Genomic DNA, 22,834 nt, shown 5'->3' on the forward strand with positions numbered 1-22,834 from the left:
TCTCATGTTTCTATCTATCAAGTTATTTACTTCTCATGTTTCTATCTATCAAGCTATTTACTTCTCATGTTTCTATCTATCAAGCTATTTACTTCTCATGTTTCTATCTATCAAGCTATTTACTTCTCATGTTTCTATCTATCAAGTTATTTACTTCTCATGTTTCTATCTATCAAGCTATTTACTTCTCATGTTTCTATCTATCAAGCTATTTACTTCTCATGTTTCTATCTATCAAGCTATTTACTTCTCATGTTTCTATCTATCAAGCTATTTACTTCTCATGTTTCTATCTATCAAGCTATTTACTTCTCATGTTTCTATCTATCAAGCTATTTACTTCTCATGTTTCTATCTATCAAGCTATTTACTTCTCATGTTTCTATCTATCAAGCTATTTACTTCTCATGTTTCTATCTATCAAGCTATTTACTTCTCATGTTTCTATCTATCAAGCTATTTACTTCTCATGTTTCTATCTATCAAGCTATTTACTTCTCATGTTTCTATCTATCAAGCTATTTACTTCTCATGTTTCTATCTATCAAGCTATTTACTTCTCATGTTTCTATCTATCAAGTTATTTACTTCTCATGTTTCTATCTATCAAGCTATTTACTTCTCATGTTTCTATCTATCAAGTTATTTACTTCTCATGTTTCTATCTATCAAGCTATTTACTTCTCATGTTTCTATCTATCAAGCTATTTACTTCTCATGTTTCTATCAAGCTATTTACTTCTCATGTTTCTATCAAGCTATTTACTTCTCATGTTTCTATCTATCAAGCTATTTACTTCTCATGTTTCTATCTATCAAGCTATTTACTTCTCATGTTTCTATCTATCAAGCTATTTACTTCTCATGTTTCTATCTATCAAGCTATTTACTTCTCATGTTTCTATCTATCAAGTTATTTACTTCTCATGTTTCTATCAAGCTATTTACTTCTCATGTTTCTATCTATCAAGCTATTTACTTCTCATGTTTCTATCTATCAAGTTATTTACTTCTCATGTTTCTATCTATCAAGCTATTTACTTCTCATGTTTCTATCAAGCTATTTACTTCTCATGTTTCTATCTATCAAGTTATTTACTTCTCATGTTTCTATCTATCAAGCTATTTACTTCTCATGTTTCTATCTATCAAGCTATTTACTTCTCATGTTTCTATCAAGCTATTTACTTCTCATGTTTCTATGTATCAAATTATTTACTTCTCATGTTTCTATCTATCAAGCTATTTACTTCTCATGTTTCTATCTATCAAGCTATTTACTTCTCATGTTTCTATCTATCAAGCTATTTACTTCTCATGTTTCTATCTATCAAGCTATTTACTTCTCATGTTTCTATCTATCAAGCTATTTACTTCTCATGTTTCTATCTATCAAGCTATTTACTTCTCATGTTTCTATCAAGCTATTTACTTCTCATGTTTCTATCTATCAAGCTATTTACTTCTCATGTTTCTATCAAGCTATTTACTTCTCATGTTTCTATCTATCAAGCTGTTTACTTCTCATGTTTCTATCTATCAAGTTATTTACTTCTCATGTTTCTATCTATCAAGCTATTTACTTCTCATGTTTCTATCAAGCTATTTACTTCTCATGTTTCTATCTATCAAGTTATTTACTTCTCATGTTTCTATGTATTCTGCCATACATTTCTATGAATGAATTCACTCTTGATTGTGATATTTTTTTTCTGTAATTATATGCAAACACATTTTTGTGTTGCTTTTTGTATTTCTGACTTGCAACTTCTGCATTGAATCTTCTTTCTTTACACAGAAGTCTCTGATCTACATTGTAAGAGAAGATCATGAAGTGGTTGCCCAAGGGGCTAAGGAGCCTCAGAATGCTATTGTTGTCATTGATCCAGAAACTAAGTTGCAGTCTGTCTTGGTAAGCAGTACTAAAATTAGGGTGATAGATGTTTGATCACAGTAATTTAATACTGAGATTGAAAATTAAAGTAATTTTTTTTTTGCTTTAGTAAAACAGTATTATAATCATTAAACATTGACTAATTAAAATCTTAAACACTGTTATTTGTTCTAAAATGATTTTCACTGTTTTAAATATTTTTGATTCCTAGATTTGCCACTGCTATTATTTAACTTTTTAAATCATTATGTTACTATTCAAATAATAAATACATTTTTATTACTTTTATGCTGCATCTATGTTTGTAATAACTCTAATCTTTAAGGAAAAAGAGAATTATGTTTTTAAGGGTTCACTAAATAGTGTTGTTCTGATTCTATTTTATTTTTTACTGTTACATTCAAATTAAAACTACTATCATTTTTTTTTTTTTTGGCAAACAAATCTTAATGACAATTACTTAAAGCTTGCAATTTGGCTTTTTTTTTTCAAACCCAGATATCTGCTGCTGTTTTTGTACTTTGCAATATATTTTGTGGCTGTGATTTTTGAAGCCATGTGCATACATTTTAAAATCGCATATTTAAGAAATTTTCCTAAAGAAAGGACTGAAATAAGTTTTACATATTTAATAGCTGACCCATACTCTATTGGATATTTACTGTACCTTTAGACACATCAGCTGCATGGAGAGGGGGGAACTGCTGTGTGACTGACATTGTTCTGTCCATAGCTAATGCCCAGGCTTTTATCTCACACACTCCCTTTTTTTTAACATAATTCATTTGAATTTGTAGTTCTCATTTGAATTCATAGTTCTCATTTGAATTTGTAGTTCTCATTTGAATTCATAGTTCTCATTTGAATTTGTACTTCTCAATTGAACTTGTAGTTCTCAAGATACAAGAGAATTTAATTTTATTTTGATTAATATTGATCGTTGTTTCATGTTATGAAGCCAGTCTTAAGTATTAACATTAGTTCTCCAAGATTAATTTTACTTTGACACTTTATTTAAAAGAAAATAATATTCTTTTCTTGCATGGCATTTATGGAATGAAGGTAGCTGCCATCTCATGTTCATTTTTTTTTTAAATATCAGATAATATCCAAATCTTGTTGTTATCGCTATAATATGATATAAAGAGTAGTGTACACTGCATTGAACTATTGATGTTACTTTTTGCTGTATTCATGTTTTTTTTAGATGCCCATTTCTAATCTGAAGCTAATAACCTGCTTGCTTTTTTTTTTGGGGTTCCATGGCTGAAACATTTCTTTCACTGCATTCTTCACATACACTAATTGTATAATTTGTCATCTACTAAGATTTTATATTTTCTTGCTAATTTCATATTTTAGTGAGTGCTTATAAAAAAAAAAAAGAAGTTAATTTTTGTTTTTAAAATCAAAATACTTCAACCCAAAAAAATCATGTTTGAAAAGAGTGCAAACACCATACAGTACAGGGGCATATGTTGAAAAAATAAAAGTTCTTTTTATAATTGCTTTTAATTTATCTGTAAAAATTAATAAAAATAGATACGTTAAATAATTCTTATTAAAACAGAATAAAAGTCTCCATTTGTGATTCTATTTTAACCACTTGTAGTGCATGAGATTTATTGCATCAGTTTTTTTCTGTTTACTTGTTTATGTGGGTATCATAATGTATTCACTACATGCTTGATATGTGCATTGTATTTCAGCCAATAGTTTCATTTTTTATATTACAGCCATGAACAAAGGGCATATTTATTGTTCTATATTCTGTAGAGGTATAAATGTGTGTGAACACTTACTGTATTAAGCATAAAGTGACTTTGACTTAGATTACCACATTGACAAATGTTTTTTTCTCTATACAGTTATTAGAGAGTTTTAGAAAAGAACTTTGATTCATGGCTCTAACTTTAGCCTTAAAGTTCCTCTTTCAGACATTATAGTCTATATGTAAAGGTTGTTTTTTTAGTCTACGGTTAATGAGGGTGTCATGTTGCCAGCACAATGACCAACCACTTTTCCTTTTTCCCAACTAATGTCAGGTACCCATTAGAGCTGGGTGGACTCAGAGGCACCAGTTCCAGTCTTCACCAGGATTCGAACCTGGAACCCCCGGTTCGGAAGCCAAGCCCTTTTACCGCTCAGCCATAGCGCCTCCAACTTTAGCCGTAGCAGTTTTTTTTTAGTTGTAGACAAGGAGTTGATTGGTTGATGTTTCAATGTACATGACTATTGTTAATCACACTTTCAGTTCTTTATTTAGAATTTTGAAGATAAATCTTATTCTTTTAACAGTAAATCATTCTTTCCTTAGGTTTCTGTTGCAGATTTTTATTCATGTCCTAGAGTATCCCCTGATGGACACAAAATTGCTTGGGTTCAGTGGAACCATCCTAACATGGTAGGCTTTTTTTTTTTCTGTGTCTTAGAAGCAAGGACTCCCATGTGATACAATTAATTAATTGTAGGTTTAATATACAAATAGTGTGCCATTATGTCATACCTGTATTTTTTGAATGCCAAATCAAGGCTTTAATGAAAACAAGATTTGATTTTAAAAAAGTAAATAAAAATTTTGAAACAGTTTTGATCTCTAGCCCTTGAATACAGATAATAACATTACCATAGGAAACATCTTTAAACTGTGTTGCTGTTGTTTTTAATAAATATGTCTAATATAAATTTGCTAAAATTTGGTTGTAATTCTAAATATTTTCTGAGAGCATTTCAACAAATAGTATCAATTTTTTTGTTGTTTTGTGTGTCTTGTTAAGCCTTGGGATAGCACAGAAGTTTGGCTAGCTGAGTTGTCAAAATCTGGGCAAGAGGTACTTCCAGGGACACAACAGAAGGTGAGTTTTTTCCCTTTGATTGTAACAGAACAATCCAAGCTCTAGTAAATCTCTTGACAGGGTTTTGTTTAATTTAGCAAATGTAAACAGAATATTTCAATCATTTGAAAGGGATACAGTGGAGATTCTGCTAGGTCATTGATTTTTATTGGCAACTCATTCCACGCTCTAATGGCACTTGTAAAGAATTAGCCCTAGCATATATGTCTAGATAAGTGACCTATTAGCAAGCTATATTCAAACACTTAAAAGAAGAAAAAAAAAATTCCACACTTTTTTTTTACAATTTTTTTTTTTTGCTGGTGTCATAGATTGAACAATCTTTAATAGTTTTTGTCTTTCAGCTTCTGAATTTAGTATCTTTAATGTTTCATCATCATGTAGAGTATGTACATTGATAAGTATATTTTTTTTTTAAATGAGTGAAAGACAAAATGATTTAAGCTTTCCGTGGTTTGACTATGATAGAAAACAGTTTATTTCTTCACTCTCCATCTCTTGTCATGTATCCTTTCAAAGTACACATTCCTTCTGTAGAACACATGAACATGCTCCCTTCTCTTCCATATTGCACATGTTTCCTTCTGTAGAACACATGAACATGCTCCCTTCTCTTCCATATTGCACATGTTTCCTTCTGTAGAACACATGAACATGCTCCCTTCTCTTCCATATTGCACATGTTTCCTTCTGTAGAACACATGAACATGCTCCCTTCTCTTCCATATTGCACATGTTTCCTTCTGTAGAACACATGAACATGCTCCCTTCTCTTCCATATTGCACATGTTTCCTTCTGTAGAACACATGAACATGCTCCCTTCTCTTCCATATTGCACATGTTTCCTTCTGTAGAACACATGAACATGCTCCCTTCTCTTCCATATTGCACATGTTTCCTTCTGTAGAACACATGAACATGCTCCCTTCTCTTCCATATTGCACATGTTTCCTTCTGTAGAACACATGAACATGCTCCCTTCTCTTCCATATTGCACATGTTTCCTTCTGTAGAACACATGAACATGCTCCCTTCTCTTCCATATTGCACATGTTTCCTTCTGTAGAACACATGAACATGCTCCCTTCTCTTCCATATTGCACATGTTTCCTTCTGTAGAACACATGAACATGCTCCCTTCTCTTCCATATTGCACATGTTTCCTTCTGTAGAACACATGAACATGCTCCCTTCTCTTCCATATTGCACATGTTTCCTTCTGTAGAACACATGAACATAGAGCACTTAAACATATTCCTCCTGTTAGTTTTACAAAGATACTTGTGTCTCCACCAGTTATAGGAATTTATAGTTTCCCTGTGAACAGATTTGGCATGGAAGTTAGAGTACATACGATTCGGATCCATTAAACCACAGTGACATCAGATCTGGACGAATGGTCAGCTCCTGTCCATTAAGGCTGAAACAAAGATTAAAAAATTTCTTTATTCCACTTTCAGTCAGGTGTTTCAAGGTTACTTGTCACTGAGAAGTACTTAGAAGCCTAAGTCATAAAGCGCTGGTCCTGTGTATGTGTGCATTAGTTCAGGAACAAAAATCAGATTATTCGCAGATGGTTGCATAATATATAGAACAATAAAAACAACACAAGATACAGAAATTTTACAAAGAGAATTAGATGAATTACAGAAATGGGAATCAAATTGGAGCATGTCTTTCCACCCAGAAAAATGTCAGTTATTAAGAGTAACAAAAAAGCTAAAACATTGGTTAATATGCATGACTGAATGGATGACGCGTAGGACGCAATCATCTTCATTTTTGAAATAACGTCTGTATTATATAATATAAGATAAGAAGATAAGTTAGCTATGTGAATGTTGTTTATGTTTGCATCTTTATTGTTACTGTTATAATAGTAGTGCTAAAGTGGACAATTGAAGTCAAACTGAATTTCCATTTGTTTGGATGAGTAAAATTATGTTATCTTAACGCTTTAAGGATTTTTACTTGAATCCCATCTACTGGCTCAATTGCATTTTGATTACTGATAGCAGCAGCTTTATCACAACAAAGGTGTAGTCGCTGAATGAACTCTCTTTGTTGTGTCTGTTCTATTTATGTGTATGTTTCTGTTGTGTTGTCTTTATATGAGAAAAGAGTCCTTGTAATCCCAAGAAATTTCCATATGGATCAATAAAGCAATCTTAGTCTTAGTCTTGATTACTGGGCTGAACACATTTTAAAACTAGGATCAGCACATATGTCTGCTCCCTGTTATATACTTGCTTTGATAGAGTTTTCATATTTAAGCTTAAAGAGCTTGGAAAACTGCAAATCTTTCTTCACTGAATATTGCAACAAACTTTGATCTCTCCAACAAGGAAAAGAATTGTTGCCAACTTTCTCAAGGCCAAAAATAAGCATTAAGACTCAAAATAAACTCAAGTCTCTTGTTTGCTTAAATTAGAAAATTTAATTTTAAATCTTATGTTTGTTGAAACTACACAGCTCAGAAAAATTGTAGAGATTTATTGAGCTATGAATGATTTATCATCACATGATAAAGGTAATGCTTTGATCTTCTTTATATAGTATTTTCCGCCATGAATGTTCTTGAATTTTTACTCTAGAATGTCCATTGTAGCCATGGGGCTGGTGTTCTTTGTAGCCAAGACAATTAGATAAAGACTTTATACATTTCAATAACCATGGTTGTGTGAATTTTCTGGATTCTTTCTTTTTTTGTAAATGACTTTTACAATTGTCTAAAATAATTATTTTATAGTAATTACCTAACCCTGAGCCATCAATATATATTACAGATCAACTATTTATTATTCAACTGACTTGACCATCTGTGTAATATTAATTGACCTATCTCACATTTCTGTATTAACATTTTACTTCTGATAGGTAGCTGGAGGTAAAGATGCCTCAGGCCAAGACCTGAGTGTTATACAACCATTCTGGACAGCCAATAATGAACTTCTTTACATTGGAGATGAAACTGATTGGTGGAATCTGTATAGAGTGACAAAAGCTGGCGTTCATATTAATATGTATCCAACCAGTGCAGAGATAGGGGGACCACAGTGGATATTTGGGAAAACACCTTATGCGATAGAGCCTAATGGAGGAACAAGAATTGTGACTTCATTTAATGGGGTGAGCTTTTACATTGTTATTTTATGATCTGAGGTTTATTATTTGTGGCTTATTTAATGGCGGTAATGGTAGGCATAATTGGTTATGAATTTAGGCAGTGTTGGGTTCAGTAAGGTTGTCTTAATGCTGAAATTGGTAAAGAAAATAAGCACTCCACTATCTGTAAAATGCTTCTAATGGCATACATTTCAAATATCCTCTACAACCTGTTCAACTGCTGGCCTTCATGTGTTGCTCAGATATTGGGTCCGGCAGAACTGTTTTCACTAACAGGAGAATGGGCAGGAAGGGTTGATTAGCTTTGGGTAGCTACCTGCCTTGAAGAAGGAAAACTCTGAATTCAAACCATTGCAGCCTTGCAGGTATACCCAAGTATGGGAAAGGCTTTAGGAGTCAACCCTGAGGAAAATTCAGGAGCAGGCAACCCTTAGACTGTTACCAGCTAACAGTGCTACACTCTGGCTTGCCTGCGAGGCTGCTGATCCCAAACTGTATCGACACTTTTCGTTCCTTTGAGAGAAGAGAGGAACTGCTGTGTGGATGACATCATTCTGACCATAGCTAATGATCTCATTTTAGATTTAGGGGTATATATAATCTTAAATTTGAATTGAAGCTCAAAATAAATTAAACAATAAAAAAAAAAAAACTTTTTATCCATCAATATCTACAGGTTTTCAATATCAATGTAGAGAGATATATGCTACAAACTGAACCATAAAATGTTAGTGGCTCTTCCAGCTATTTTTAGCTATCTCAAAATCTACTTGCTTTCACTATTTAGTCTCCACATGTGTCTTCTTTCATTGGTCTTCATGTCCTGTCTAACCTCTCCCCCTCCCCCATCTCCCATGTGTCTTCTCTTTCATTGGTCTTCATGTCCTGTCTAAGCCCCCCCCCCCCCACACCCACCCCTATCTCCCATGAATTTTAACTCAACCCTGACCTGCATTATGTCCATCATTCTATTTATAGCATCTCAGTTCATACCTTATCAACATTGTAAGAATTCTCCAGCTGTACCTTTTATAAGCGAATTGTTGTCAGGTGTTTTTATATATATGCCAGTTAGAGTAAGCTCATATCTGTAAGTAAAAAGTAAAGTTCCTCTTTTAAATCATGTGATCTATAGGGTCATTGATGTAAAGGTCATCTGTTTCTGTGACCCACAGTTAATGAGGTTGTCATGTGGCCAGCACAATAACCAGCCTTCTTTACTTTTCCCCATCTAATGTCAGGTACCCATTCGAGTTGGCTTGACTTGGGAGTCCTCGAAATCCCGAAATTGAAAGTTCCAGTCTCTGCAGAGATTTGAACCAGAGACTCTTCTGTTTAGAAACCAAGTCTCTATCACTCAGTCATCACGCCTCCCCCCCCCCCCTTAAATCATTTCTGAGCCAGACTTTAAAGTATTTCTGGGGCAAACATATTTAAAATCCAAATAAAAAAGCAGCCATTTTGCAAACATATTACAAAATATGATGTAGGTCATAGCTAGATCTGCGTAGCAATACCAAATTCAGTGTTTGTTTTTTATCAGACTGGAAGAGAGTGCTCTATTTTTAAAAGTTTTTGGAGTATGGAAGTGATAATTGGTTGCCAAAGGTTGCAAGATGATGTTTCTTTTTTCTAACAATGAGGTCACTTAGATTAAGTCAAAAAAATATTCTTAAGAACTAACTATAAATTTCAGTCTAAAACGTTTATTCCATAATTCTAGGAGCTTGGTATTCTAGACACCAAAGATTTGTCTTATAGAAAAGTGGAAACTGGTTTGACCACTCATGATAGATTTGGCTGGACTTCAAGAGGATCTATTTACAGTATTGCCTACAGTGCAAACAAATTTGCCCAGGTCATTAGAGTGGATGCTAATACAGAAGAGGTGAGTTAGAGTTTCTTAAGAGAATCAATAGTGGCATATTTTAATGCGAAAAAAGAAAGATAAAAAATAATCTTATACCAGTGTCTAAAATATCTGAGGTTGATTTATTTTATAGAGACTAATGTAACAAAGAGTTGACTTGGAGCTAATGTTGCATAAAAAATATTCTTATTCTTCTTTTTTAGCGTCAATTTTATTTAGTAAAGTTATCTTATCCTTGTGGTATTTGTTATTGGTTATTTAATATGATATGAATTGAATGTTTAAGAACACCAGAAAAAATATGTTCCAAAAGTAGATCATGACATTATTCTATTCAAAAGTCAACTTGGTTTCTAAAACCAAAACAAATTATTCTTACACCTGAACTTCTACTGAAAATTAAATACAAAAGTTAAATAGAAAGTTTCCATTTTTTCGTGGGGCATTGCGGCTGAGTGATAAAGTGCTAAGCCTCCAAACTGACAAGCCTTGAGTTTAAATCCTAGGGGAAAAATTTTGATTTTGAGCTTAAGGATTTTGAGGGTGCCCTTAAATCCAGCCAGCTCTAACGAGACCTGACAAGTCAAGGCAGTTCATATTTATACTTTGGTTAAGCTTAACCATCAGCCACAGAAATAGATGAGCTTTACACCAACTGTCCCATAGAGTGCAAGGTCTGGAAGGGGAAACTTTACTGCTTTGCCTTTATTTATTTTTAACATTTTGGTTTAAGTGGCTGATGAAAATACTGAAGAAATATATTATCTTACAGTAAAGAATTAAGTGAGATTATCTTACATAGAGGTTATCTAACATTGAAAAAATAAAGTGGAACTTTGTGGTATTGGACAATGATGTGAACTTTTTGATCATAGAAAAATTTTTTATTTCTCTTAACTTAGAAATAAACAGATATTTGAAGCATCTTTACTAAGCTCACACATTAAACTGCTAGTTATTCAAAATTTTTTTTTGTTGTTGTTTTTTATTTTTGCGTTTAGGTCCAAGTTATTAAAGTGTCTATGTCTCCTCCTGTGGACATTGGTTATTTCAGTATTCCTGAGAAAATTAGCTGGCAAACAACTGACAATGAGATTAGCTTTGGGCTTTACTATGCACCAACAAACAGAGACTTTATTGCACCTGATGGTTTGTGTTTCCTTTATCAATATACAAGCATTCATTTCATATTTAGTTGACTGGTTTACCATAAATTTCACTAAGTAGACCACATTAGTTCCTCCTCTGAAACATCAAAACCACAACCTCTGCATAGTTCAAAACAGTAAATCAAGTATCACCTAAGCATAGATTACCATTGTGCACACATATTGTCAAATAATAAAGCAGCCTGCATAGTTCAAAACAGTAAATCAAGTATCACCTAAGCATAGATTACCATTGTGCACACATATTGTCAAATAATAAAGCAGCCTTTGAAAACTAAAAGCCCCTTTGAAGCCATACATATGTTAGATATTGCCTTTCATGAATGGAGAATGACATTTAGAACAGCTGACATTCATGCCTGACCTCCACTCCTTAGTGATGACATTTAGAACAGCTGACATTCATGCCTGACCTCCACTCCTTAGTGATGACATTTAGAACAGCTGACGTTCATACCTGACCTCCACACTTCTTACTGCTACACTTCTGTCCAGACAAACCTTTGTGACCCAGTGGCATGCCTAAAAAAATATTAGACAGCTAGCTTCATAGTGACTTCAGTTTTCAGGGCATGATGAACTGAAGTGAAAGAAGTCTCACTATTTATCTTGATGTCTAGACAATGAAAGGGATGACTATTCTATCATCACAGAAAAATACACTCTGCATGTTGTCATTCAAACATTTGACACATTTTGTTGTAGAATGTTTAGTGCATCATTTGTATTTGTCTTTGATAAACTTTCAATGGTGTATAATAATCTGTTTCACGCAAATGGAAGCAATATTTGAGAGAAGCTATGTCTCTATAGTTAATTTGCATTCATGATAAAGAAATAATGACATTTTGTTAACTAGACACACAGGAATGAAATAAATTGAAATATAATGGAAAATTTAAAAAGAAATGGTTTGGAAAAAAAATATCAAGTGTATATTTGTTTATTCAATTAGGATTTAGAATGCTGTTTTCTTTGAACTGCGTTCACTATTTGATGTGTAACATGGTTCACATATTAAAGCAGAACATTTTTGATTTTGATAATCTTGAGAAGGCTCCTGATACACTGCAGTATTTTAATTGTATGGTATGGATTAATTCCTTTGAAACATTTTCAAAATAGGAGAGTTACCTCCACTACTTGTCAGAGCCCATGGTGGCCCCACTTCATCGTTTTCTTCCAACCTTGACCTCAAGCTTCAGTATTTCACCAGCAGAGGTTTCGCAGTGTTGTGTGTTGACTACAGGGGCAGTGTGGGATATGGCAAGAAGTACCGACACAGGCTGAGAGGACAGTATGTATATTTTTTCTTGGTTTTTTTTTTTCTTTTTCAAATTTTTTTGGTCATTACGTTTATAATCATGTCTCTGCAAAAAAAAAAAAAAAAAAAAACGACAAAAAGAAATGATTTACCATATGAGCCATATTCATTTGACAACTAAAAGTTGTCAGAGTCAAAGTATATAATTATTAGTATATGGACTTGGGTCCTATGGCAGGTTGTCATTGTCAAGTTGGAGTAACGGCATATAATTATTAGTTGATGGAATTGGGTCCTCCGACTGGTTGTCTGTGTTCTCGCTTCTACTGATAAGTATTACACCCTTTTTGCTAGCCATTTCACTAATATGCAACATTTAGTCGGGAATGAAAGTCTTGTCTTCATTGAGCTCTTATTTCATCTTCTAACTTAGAATAAGAAATTAGTGACCAATAACCAGTGTCTCCATTGTGATATTGTTACAATTCTCTATAAACATTTGACAGAACAATATAAAGTCAAGAACCTGATAACTTGGACTCTAAATATTGAGACACTTTAATGAGTGTCATAAATTAAAAAAAAACAACCAAAAACTTTCTGAGTTGGAGGTAGTCAATGTCTGAATATAACAGCTATACACAACTTGTACTTGAACCTGAATCTCGTCTAAACTTTTTACCTTTAACTTCATCTATTCCTTAGTCTGTTGGGCAGTTGGGGCACCAAACAAGACTCTCCGACCGTCTTTCTCCATTCCTCCCTGTCTTTTGCCATGTTTAGAAGCTCTTTCAATGGCAGGCCCGTCCATGCGTTTATGTTGTCCTCCCATTGCTTTCTCTGTCTGCCTCTTCTTCTTTTTCCTGGTACTGTTCCCTGAAGGAAGGTCTTTGCGAGCCACAAAGATCTTGTAATATGGCCATAGATTTTCAGCTTGCGTTTTTTTACGATAGTTAGCAGGTCATCATGGGGTCCGATCACTGCAGTAACCCTGTCTCTAATCTCTTGGTTTGTGATGCAGTCTTTGAATGTCTTAACTCTGCTGGTCTTCTTCTTTTTTGGACTGACTTGAACTAAGACCTTTTCAAAAAACACACAGTCCATAGTCAGATAACCATATCACCGTTTTTAGCTCTACACAGGGAGTGTTTACATCAGTCCCATTTAGGTACATAGGCATGTGTCATACACATGCCTACACCAACCTCCGTCATAGTTCAGTTACAATATTAAATATAATAGTTTACCCTAACTCATACCAGGGTATGCTAAATCTATGTCAAATGTAACAAAATATGCAGGTCACAACTGGGTCTGCATGACATGCATTCATCCTTAATCTTCAGACTTGAATACATTGACCTCTAATTATATTTAGTTAATTAAACTGTTAGTGGAGATGATTGACATGCTATTGCTCATTTTAATTTTTTTTGTTGTAAATTTTTCAGAAGTTGAAGGTTACAGGTTGCTCTTTCGTTGAAACAATTTGTAAAAAAATTTTTTTTTTGCAGATGGGGAAAACTCGACATTGAGGATTGTAGCACTGGGGGGAAGTACTTGGCCTCTGTGGGTAAAATCGACCCCAAAAAGGTGTGCATTGATGGCAGATCAGCTGGAGGGTACACAACATTGGCTTGCCTTACGTTCACTGACACTTTTAAGGCTGGTACGTACTTTTTTGGAAGAGGGGAGGGTTGAGAAAAGTCTAATCTCAGTCTAACTTCTCTGAAATTTTTTTTTTCATGGTATCTTTGTTAAAAATAAAATTAATTACATGTTCATTCTCCTACATTATAGAAACAATGACTTCTAGCAGACAGTCAGTGTTCTACATTAATTTAGCTGCAGTCTTTTATTGAATAAAATAAAAAGAAATTTCTGAGCCTATGTTAGGTAAATTTCTGACTCACTGATTCATCCATTCATGCTGCTTTATCTTTAAGAGCTCTTTTTTATTTTAGCACTGAATAACACATATGAGTGTAGTGTAACTCTCTGTGTGTTTGGGCAAAGATACATAATCCTAACTAGCTGCCATCCATACATTACTATGTCGAAATAGTTGATATCCATTGTTGCCTTCCTCTCTAATCAGCCTTTCTGTACTCACTGCTCAACACAACTAACTCAAGAACTTGACCACAAGAGTTGCAAACAACATGTGGTAGTTTAGTTGCTAATTAGTAACAATTGGCAACAGGACACACTGGCAACACAATACACTGAGTACAAATGCTTTAAGTCAAGATTTGAATGACTTTAGTTTTATCCCCATTAATTTTGATTTTAGTTTTGACTAACCATGTGGTCTGACTTGTGACAGCTTCACTTGTTTTGTCAAACTCTGGCCTCCCAGTGTAATTAAGGAATCATTTGATTTTAGAGTCGTTGGCAAAAAAGTAGTATGAAATTCCATTTAGATCAGTGTTTCCCAAACTGTGTTCTTCATACCCCTAGTGCTCCACGAGGCCTGAATATGTGTTCCAAAAACTACTGGAATAATTAACTAGTAGTTAAGTAGGCCACCACATGAAATAATCACTCTAAAAAAAAAAGCAAAGTGTTCCTCTAAATACTCAGAATGTGCGAAGTGTTCCATTAAGGAAAAAGTTTGAGAAACACTGAGCTAGATTATAACACAGATGATTGTACATGGTAAACAGCACTCAGCTTAGAACTGATATGACTAAACCGGGTCTCAAACAGTAAATTTACCTATAAATGCACAAGCATTTGTGACCATTTGTCAAGTATGTGTCTAAATTTCAATCCCTTTGCATATTTCACTGTGCCACTCTGGTCATCAAATTGCAAATTCACAGAACAAATATGGCTTCTGTTAATGCTTATGTAAAAGTCATAAAGGTTCTAAAAAATGTTTTTGATGATATCTCATTACTTTTGTTTGGTGGTCAGCAGTAGACAATGATTAAGGTGGGAGAGACAAAATTCACATCTCAAAATTAGTGTTTAATAGGTACATCAGATTATTTCATAATTAGTGAGGCACATGTAACATATTACTATAGTGTGAGGAACGGTAGGATAAGTTATTATTTTTTTAACAAATGTTTTTATTTTGTCAGGGTGGATATATCATTTTTCAGGGTTTGTATTTATGTTTCTTATTTCTTTGTTTTAAATCTTTTTTTTTCCTTAAAAGTTGGTGCTTTCATTTCTGCATTTCTTTGATTATTAGCATAGTTCATCTGAAAAAGAGTTTTAGCATGATTTTGTTTACTTCTGATTAATTTGTTGCCATTTAATGAATATTAACATCTAACTGTCTTTTGCCAAAAAATTGAAATACAATAAATATTAAAAGGGTCTAGGAAATTATCAAACATTTAAATTGGTATGAAGGAGTAAAAAAAAATATCAATAATAATATAAGTATATAATAATATATAATAATATAGGCTTGTCCCAATGCAATAAATAATAATATGGGCTTGTCCCAATACAATAAATAATAATATGGGCTTGACCGAATACAATAAATAATAATATGGGCTTGTCCCAAAACAATAAATAATAATATGGGCTGGTCCCAATACAATAAATAATAATATGGGCTGGTCCCAATACAATAAATATAATATGGGCTTGTCCCAATACAATAAATAATAATATGGGCTTGTCCCAATACAATAAATAATAATATGGGCTTGACCGAATACAATAAATAATAATATGGGCTTGTCCCAATACAATAAATAATAATATGGGCTTGACCGAATACAATAAATAATAATATGGGCTTGTCCCAATACAATAAATAATAATATGGGCTTGACCGAATACAATAAAAATAATAATATGGGCTTGACTCTTAACACAGGTATTTAAAAAAATGTGAATTGTTTTTTTATTTATGTTTTTTTTTTAAATTTACTTTCAGGTGTCAGTCATTTTGGAATTAGTGATCTCGAGATTTTGATGCAAGATACTCACAAATTTGAAAGCCGGTATCTTGATACTCTCTTAGCTCCACTAGATCAAGGTGGCAGAGAACTTTGTAAGGATAGGTCTCCAATCCACCACATACACAACATTCAAGCACCAATGGGTTTCTTTCAAGGAGATGAAGATAAGGTACACATTGTTTGAATGCGATTGATCTTTTTTTACTGCCTCTGACATCTTTATCCCCCTTGGGGGGGGGCAGTCTGATGCCAAAAAGTGATCTTTTTTTGGCTTAATTAGGTGACAGAAGCACGTTAAAGATCATCGCAGGCTTCATTTTGCCCTCACTGGGGTAGATGAGAGTAGCTGGCAGCTGAGGAGGCAGTTGAAGAGCTCTCTCGGAAGCAGTTTAGGTCCAAAGAAAAGCCCTTTTGAAATACAGTCGACAAAAGAAAACAATTAGTTCCTTGCTGAACAATGGCGTTGTCAGCATCAGATAAGAAAAAATATTTTCGCAGCTGGGTTTGTGTAGTCATGTTGAACACTGCTCTCATCCATAATCTTTGGAATCGAGGACAACGCCATTATTATTATTAATGATTAATTCAAATATATTTTTTTTTTCTCTTTTTCTTAATGTGATAAAATAGGTCTGTCACAGCTGGCAATCTTTATTAAGGATTGAACTTTAGCCCTCCCCCCCCCCTCTCGCTTTCTCATGTCCCCCAAAAAATTTGTAATAACCAGACTTTAAAAAACAAAATTTGATAAGAAAATAATTGGTTTCTTACTGTATTATATTGATATACAAAAACAAATGCCACATATGACAATCTCAGATCTGCATGGCCTATACATCATCATCATCATCAAACTCCATTTGAGTGAGGGCTTGAGAGGCTCAAATCCTCTCTTGCAAAAGCCCTGGACAGAAACCCTGCTGTCTTGCGTAGTGCATAAATGTCACCATACAGGTCGAGAATTTTTGGTTTCCCAGACCTGTCAAGATGGAGATCAGCAAGTCTGGGGCAGTCAAACAGAATATGAGGCACGGTTTCCTCTTCCTCCCCGCAGCGGGGGCACCGTGAATCGAAATTTGGCCATAGCCGTGAGAAATATGAGCCAACAGGACAATGGCATGTCCTGCACTGTGCTATAATAGCTTGCTCAGGCCTGGACAGCCTCCACCACGGGGAAGTGCGGTCAGGGCGCCTCATGCGCTCCCAGACTGCACTGGCTTTTTGGGAATTGTCCCAGCACTCAAACCACTTTTCCATTTCTGTTTTTTGAATTATAGCCAGAGCATGTTGAAAACTTACAGCCTGTTCAGTGGGCGGAATTTGCCCTCCCTGGTGGGCCAAGAAGTCTGCAATAGTGTTGCCAGTAACACCTATGTGACTCGGTACCCAACGCATTATTACAGGTGCTATAGCGTTGTTTTATGTTGTGTGAAGCCATGATGACAGTGACGATATTGGGAGACCATGGTCAGGGGCTTTGCAAAGCCTGTAGTACAGATTTTGAGTCAGTGACCACAACAATCTGTGTTGCCGTCAAATGTCCCTCGCCAAGTTGAGAGTCAATGACTTTTAAGGCTTCACAGACTGCCATGGTCTCCACATTGAAACTGCAAACACTACCACATGGTCCCATGGCCTATACAAATGTCTTCCATACATTAGGCTGATTGTTGACAAAGGGCTAAAGATGAGCTGCAAAATGCAAGTGTGTTAGTAGAAAAATGGAGTTGAGCTTGACTCAAAACATTTTGAGAGGGCCTGTTATGTCACTGCTATTTCTTATTTAAAACAGAAGGAAAGGCTTGATGAAGACTTGGAGACAAGTTCAACCTCTAAATTACTCTTTTGTGTAAATTGCATTGCCTTTCTAGAATTTGAATTCAATCTACTCAACTGTGGTTATTTTGTACATAGGTTGTTCCCCCTAACCAAGCTGAGATGATGTATGAGGCGGTTAAAGCTAAAGGACTTCCTGCAATGTTTGTTTTGTTTCAAGGTACTGTTGTATAGTCATAAAATATTAAAGCAATTAATAACTAATTGGGATTTAACTCACAATTAATGGCATTTTTTTTTTAATTAATTATTAAAACCAAAATGACATTTTCATTATTTTTTTCCGGACATTATTTTTTCTGGAGAACATGGAATATCTGAATGATGTCGTGTGTATGTGTTGGACAGCACTGCAATTTGAAATGTAAAGCCTATAGCATTAAATAATGTCAAGCACAATTTATAACAACTAGATCTACATGAATTTGAAAGGTAGAATTCAAAATCCATAGAATTATCGAAGTAAATGTGAGGGTCTTTTAAATGTGTGTGTGTGTTTTTAGGAGGATTTTTGTGAAATAATATGATTTGTGGTAATCATGCTATTTTATCCTGACAGGTTATAAATAACTGTAAAAAAAATTTTTAAATGTGTATAAGCTGCGTCTCTAAATAAAGCTTATACCTGACGAATTTTTTAAAAAGTCATATGTAAAGAGTGAACTAAATTGTGAATAGTGGAAATTGTGAATAGTGGTTTGCCTCTCAAACTATTTAGTGGGAGAAGAAAAGCTGAAATGAGATTGTATGTAGAGCCATTTTTATTTGTTTGGGAGGTGGACAGTGATCATAGAATTCGAGCACCAAATGTATGTGTTTATGAAAGGGCTTTATAAAGTAGGCCATTCCTATGAAATGTAACGGATACTAGGAGTCTTTGAGTTGAAAGTATTTTAAAACGCAGGAAATGTTATTGGAAGTGCAAAGTTTTGGACCAAAATAAACAATATTTGGGAACAAAGCAGTGGGTGGAATCAAGGGTAATGCTAGTATACTATAGAAGTAGTAGCTTTTTTTTTTTTCTTGCAATTTCATAGACATAACAGTGTCACAAACTGTGTTAATGTGATCAGATGCAATATATAGCTATAAGGAAATAAACTATTTTTTGTTAACCATCTAATCGTGCTAACAAAAAAATGATTTCTAAAATAGTTCAACTTATTCTGTCTTGTTTTGTATAAACTTTCCTAGTTTGGACTTTTAAATTGTCAGACTAGTCCTGTCAGTTATTTTATACTTTTTAATTGCATGTTAGATAAAAATACTCATAACAAGAGTACAAAACATTTTTTAAAGTTTTTTTTTATTCTGCATTTACTAGGGGAGCAACATGGCTTTCGAAAAGCAGAGAACATTCAAACCTCATTAGACGGAGAGTTTTATTTCTTTGGTAAAGTCCTTGGCTTTGAGCCAGCAGAGAAACATATAAAGGTAATTTGTCAACATTTCAGAGATCATCAAAATTATGGATGAAGATGAAGATGTTCATTGCAGTGCTTATGTCTGGAAGCATTGAATGACTTACATTTTAAGTGCATGCTTTTCAGAATTTGGCAATAAATGCTGAATTGAAGCCTTCATCTGTGGCCAGTAGTCATGCTGTCTATTGCTATTGTTTTTGAGTAGCACATCATACTCCTAGAGCTTGCTCAGTGTGTCCTGGTCCACACATCATACTCCTATATCTTGCTCAGTGTGTCCTGGTCCACACATCATACTCCTATATCTTGCTCAGTGTGTCCTGATCCACACATCATACTCCTATAGCTTGCCCAGTGTGTCCTGGTCCACACATCATACTCCTATATCTTGCTCAGTGTGTCCTGGTCCACACATCATACTCCTATATCTTGCTCAGTGTGTCCTGGTCCACACATCATACTCCTATAGCTTGCTCAGTGTGTCCTGGTCCACACATCATACTCCTATATCTTGCTCAGTGTGTCCTGGTCCATACGTCATACTCATAGCTTGCTCAGTGCATCATGGTCTGATCTCTTTTGTGGACTTAAGTGGGGAGGGGAGATTAGTGAGAACATTTTAGTACTGCCTTTTAGGCTCTAAGCGAACACAACTCTTTTGAGTCCAATCAATTAAAAATGCAGAGTCTGCATTCAGATTTAAGCTCAAGCTCTCCTCACTTAGATAGCTAACAGTTAAACAGTTTACATCTTAGCATTTATACATTCAATTTATAGTTTATACATTATCTGCTCACCATTTATTCTTTCAGCTCCATATTGACAATATATAAAGAGTGATTTTTGACAATATATAAAGAGTGATTTCAACTCCTCGCCAAGCTTTCAAGCCTGTGACATTTTTTTTGTAAAACTTTAATCAGATTTGTTTGTGTTTAAGGAAGTTAACTTTTTTTAATGTACCGGTACTAAAAAGGATTAAAGATAACTTTGACCTATTTAGGAAAATAAATTTTAATTTTAACATAAGATTTTTTATTAATTTTGTATTTCTTTCATTACTCAAAGCCATTTACTGATTGTTTATTCCATGGTTTGATTGTATATTGTTAGATGCTGTTATGACTCATTTCACTAAAATTGTTGATTTTGTTGACTGATTTAAAGAAAGAAACTTAAAGGTTTTGATTTGTATTCTTTTTGAAACATGTAATGAATGTTAGAATATTTGTTGGCAACATTATTGGTATAAAAATGTATTTTCAGTTGGTAAACAAAAATGTTTGTAACTGAGACGACATAAAAAAAATTAAACCCAAAATGTTCAAATCCACAAAACTTAATTAAAAAATATCTGATAATGCTAACGTTTCCCTAAATTTCCATTGCTCTATTGTTTCAAAAGTGTAGACATTATAACCTCAGCATTGGGGGTCAAAAGGTCAATGCCACACCAATATTTTCATAGATTTATCATTTAGCTACTATGAACATAAACATAAACTACATTAATTGGAAGCATTAGCTTTGTGAAAAAAGTAAAGTCTATAGGGCAGATGATGTAAAGGTCATCTGTTTCTGTGGCACACGTTTATCAAGGGTGAACAACTGCCTTTACTTTTCCCCATCTTATGTCAGTTACCCATTAGAGCTGGGTGGACTCAGAGGCATCCTAAAGGTCATGAAATTGCAGATACCATTCTTCACCTCTGGTTAGGAAGCCAAGCGCTTTACCACTCAGCCACATGCCTCCATCTGGTTTGTGACAATTTTCTTTAAGAGAGATTGATTTTGCACAATGTTATAGCTTTTTATGTTTTTTAAATTTATCAGTATTTAACTCTTGATTTATGCATAGACAAATGTGTGTGTGTGTGTGTAATCATTGTTGACCTCTCTGCTTGATAGCATTGAAAATGTGAATGTAAAATATTTTAAAATATTTAATACATAATTTGATGTTGATACAATTTCATTTCTTTGTGTTTTTTTTTCAATTATATTTCTATGACTGTACAATTTATTCTCTAGACAAAAATTGATTTTCTGTTTTGTAAGGCAGCTCTCAATCTTCAGTTACTAAACTCAACAGGCCTCTACTTCACAGAACATCTCAATCCTCAGTTACTAAACTCAACAGGCCTCTACTTCACAGAACATCTCAATCCTCAGTTACTAAACTCAACAGGCCTCTACTTCACAGAACATCTCAATCCTCAGTTACTAAACTCAACAGGCCTCTACTTCACAGAACATCTCAATCCTCAGTTACTAAACTCAACAGGCCTCTACTTCACAGAACATCTCAATCCTCAGTTACTAAACTCAACAGGCCTCTATTTCACAGAACATCTCAATCCTCAGTTACTAAACTCAACAGGCCTCTACTTCACAGAACAAAGAGACTTCTACTTCACACAAAAAAAAAAAAACAGACTTCTGCTTCACAAAAAACAGGCATGGATAATAAAAGAGATGTTAATGTGTTAGTTCAACACATTCAATGAAATTTAAGCATCTATGTTGACAACATGTTTTTTTTTTTTTAAAGTTTCACTTTAATGCTAAATGCTTTCAACTGTCATCACTGCCAACTTCCATCCCCTGTGTCCTGTAGATGCTTTCAATTGTCATCACTGCCAATGTCCATCCCCTGTGTCCTGTAGATGCTTTCAATTGTCATCACTGCCAATGTCCATCCCTTGTGTCCTTTAGATGCTTTCAACTGTCATCACTGCCAACTTCCATCCCCTGTGTCATGCAGATGCTTTCAACTGTCATCACTGCCAACATCCATCCCTTGTGTCCTTTAGATGCTTTCAACTGTCATCACTGCCAACTTCCATCCCCTGTGTCATGCAGATGCTTTCAACTGTCATCACTGCCAACATCCATCCCCTGTGTCCTGTAGATGCTTTCAACTGTCATCACTGCCAACATCCATCCCCTGTGTCCTGTAGATGCTTTCAACTGTCATCACTGCCAAAATCCATCCCCTGTGTCCTGTAGATGCTTTCAACTGTCATCAATGCCAACATCCATCCCCTGTGTCCTGTAGATGCTTTCAACTGTCATCACTGCCAACATCCATCCCTTTTGTCCTGTAGATGCTTTCAACTGTCATCACTGCCAACTTCCATCCCTTTTGTCCTGTAGATGCTTTCAACTGTCATCACTGCCAACTTCCATCCCGTGTCCTGTAGATGCTTTCAACTGTCATCACTGCCCACATCCATCCCCCGTGTCCTGTAGATGCTTTCAACTGTCATCACTGCCAACATCCATCCCTTTTGTCCTGTAGATGCTTTCAACTGTCATCACTGCCAACATCCATCCCCTGTGTCCTGTAGATGCTTTCAACTGTCATCACTGCCAACTTCCATCCCATGTGTTCTGTAGATGCTTTCAACTGTCATCACTGCCAACTTCCATCCCCTATGTCCTGTAGATGCTTTCAACTGTCATC

General features: G+C 34.6%; 1 protein-coding gene across 7 annotated transcripts in view; it reads left to right on the top strand.

Moving 5' to 3' along the window:
* Positions 1-21,338, top strand: part of LOC106072528 (uncharacterized) — a 34,546-nt gene extending 13,208 nt beyond the window's left edge. For all 7 annotated transcript variants that reach the window (XM_056022747.1, XM_056022748.1, XM_056022752.1 and 4 more), the window contains exons 5-16: positions 1,799-1,912; positions 4,212-4,298; positions 4,672-4,749; positions 7,628-7,879; positions 9,600-9,764; positions 10,748-10,895; positions 12,041-12,212; positions 13,694-13,848; positions 16,084-16,277; positions 18,023-18,104; positions 19,269-19,378; positions 20,181-21,338. In XM_056022747.1, coding sequence (XP_055878722.1) covers positions 1,799-1,912; positions 4,212-4,298; positions 4,672-4,749; positions 7,628-7,879; positions 9,600-9,764; positions 10,748-10,895; positions 12,041-12,212; positions 13,694-13,848; positions 16,084-16,277; positions 18,023-18,104; positions 19,269-19,378; positions 20,181-20,201 — 1,578 coding nt within the window. In that variant the 3' untranslated portion in view covers positions 20,202-21,338. The remainder of the gene's footprint in view (positions 1-1,798; positions 1,913-4,211; positions 4,299-4,671; positions 4,750-7,627; positions 7,880-9,599; positions 9,765-10,747; positions 10,896-12,040; positions 12,213-13,693; positions 13,849-16,083; positions 16,278-18,022; positions 18,105-19,268; positions 19,379-20,180) is intronic.
* Positions 21,339-22,834: the final 1,496 nt, after the last annotated feature.

The sequence above is a fragment of the Biomphalaria glabrata genome, chromosome 3 (genome assembly GCF_947242115.1).
Source record: "Biomphalaria glabrata chromosome 3, xgBioGlab47.1, whole genome shotgun sequence".
Taxonomy (NCBI): domain Eukaryota; kingdom Metazoa; phylum Mollusca; class Gastropoda; family Planorbidae; genus Biomphalaria; species Biomphalaria glabrata.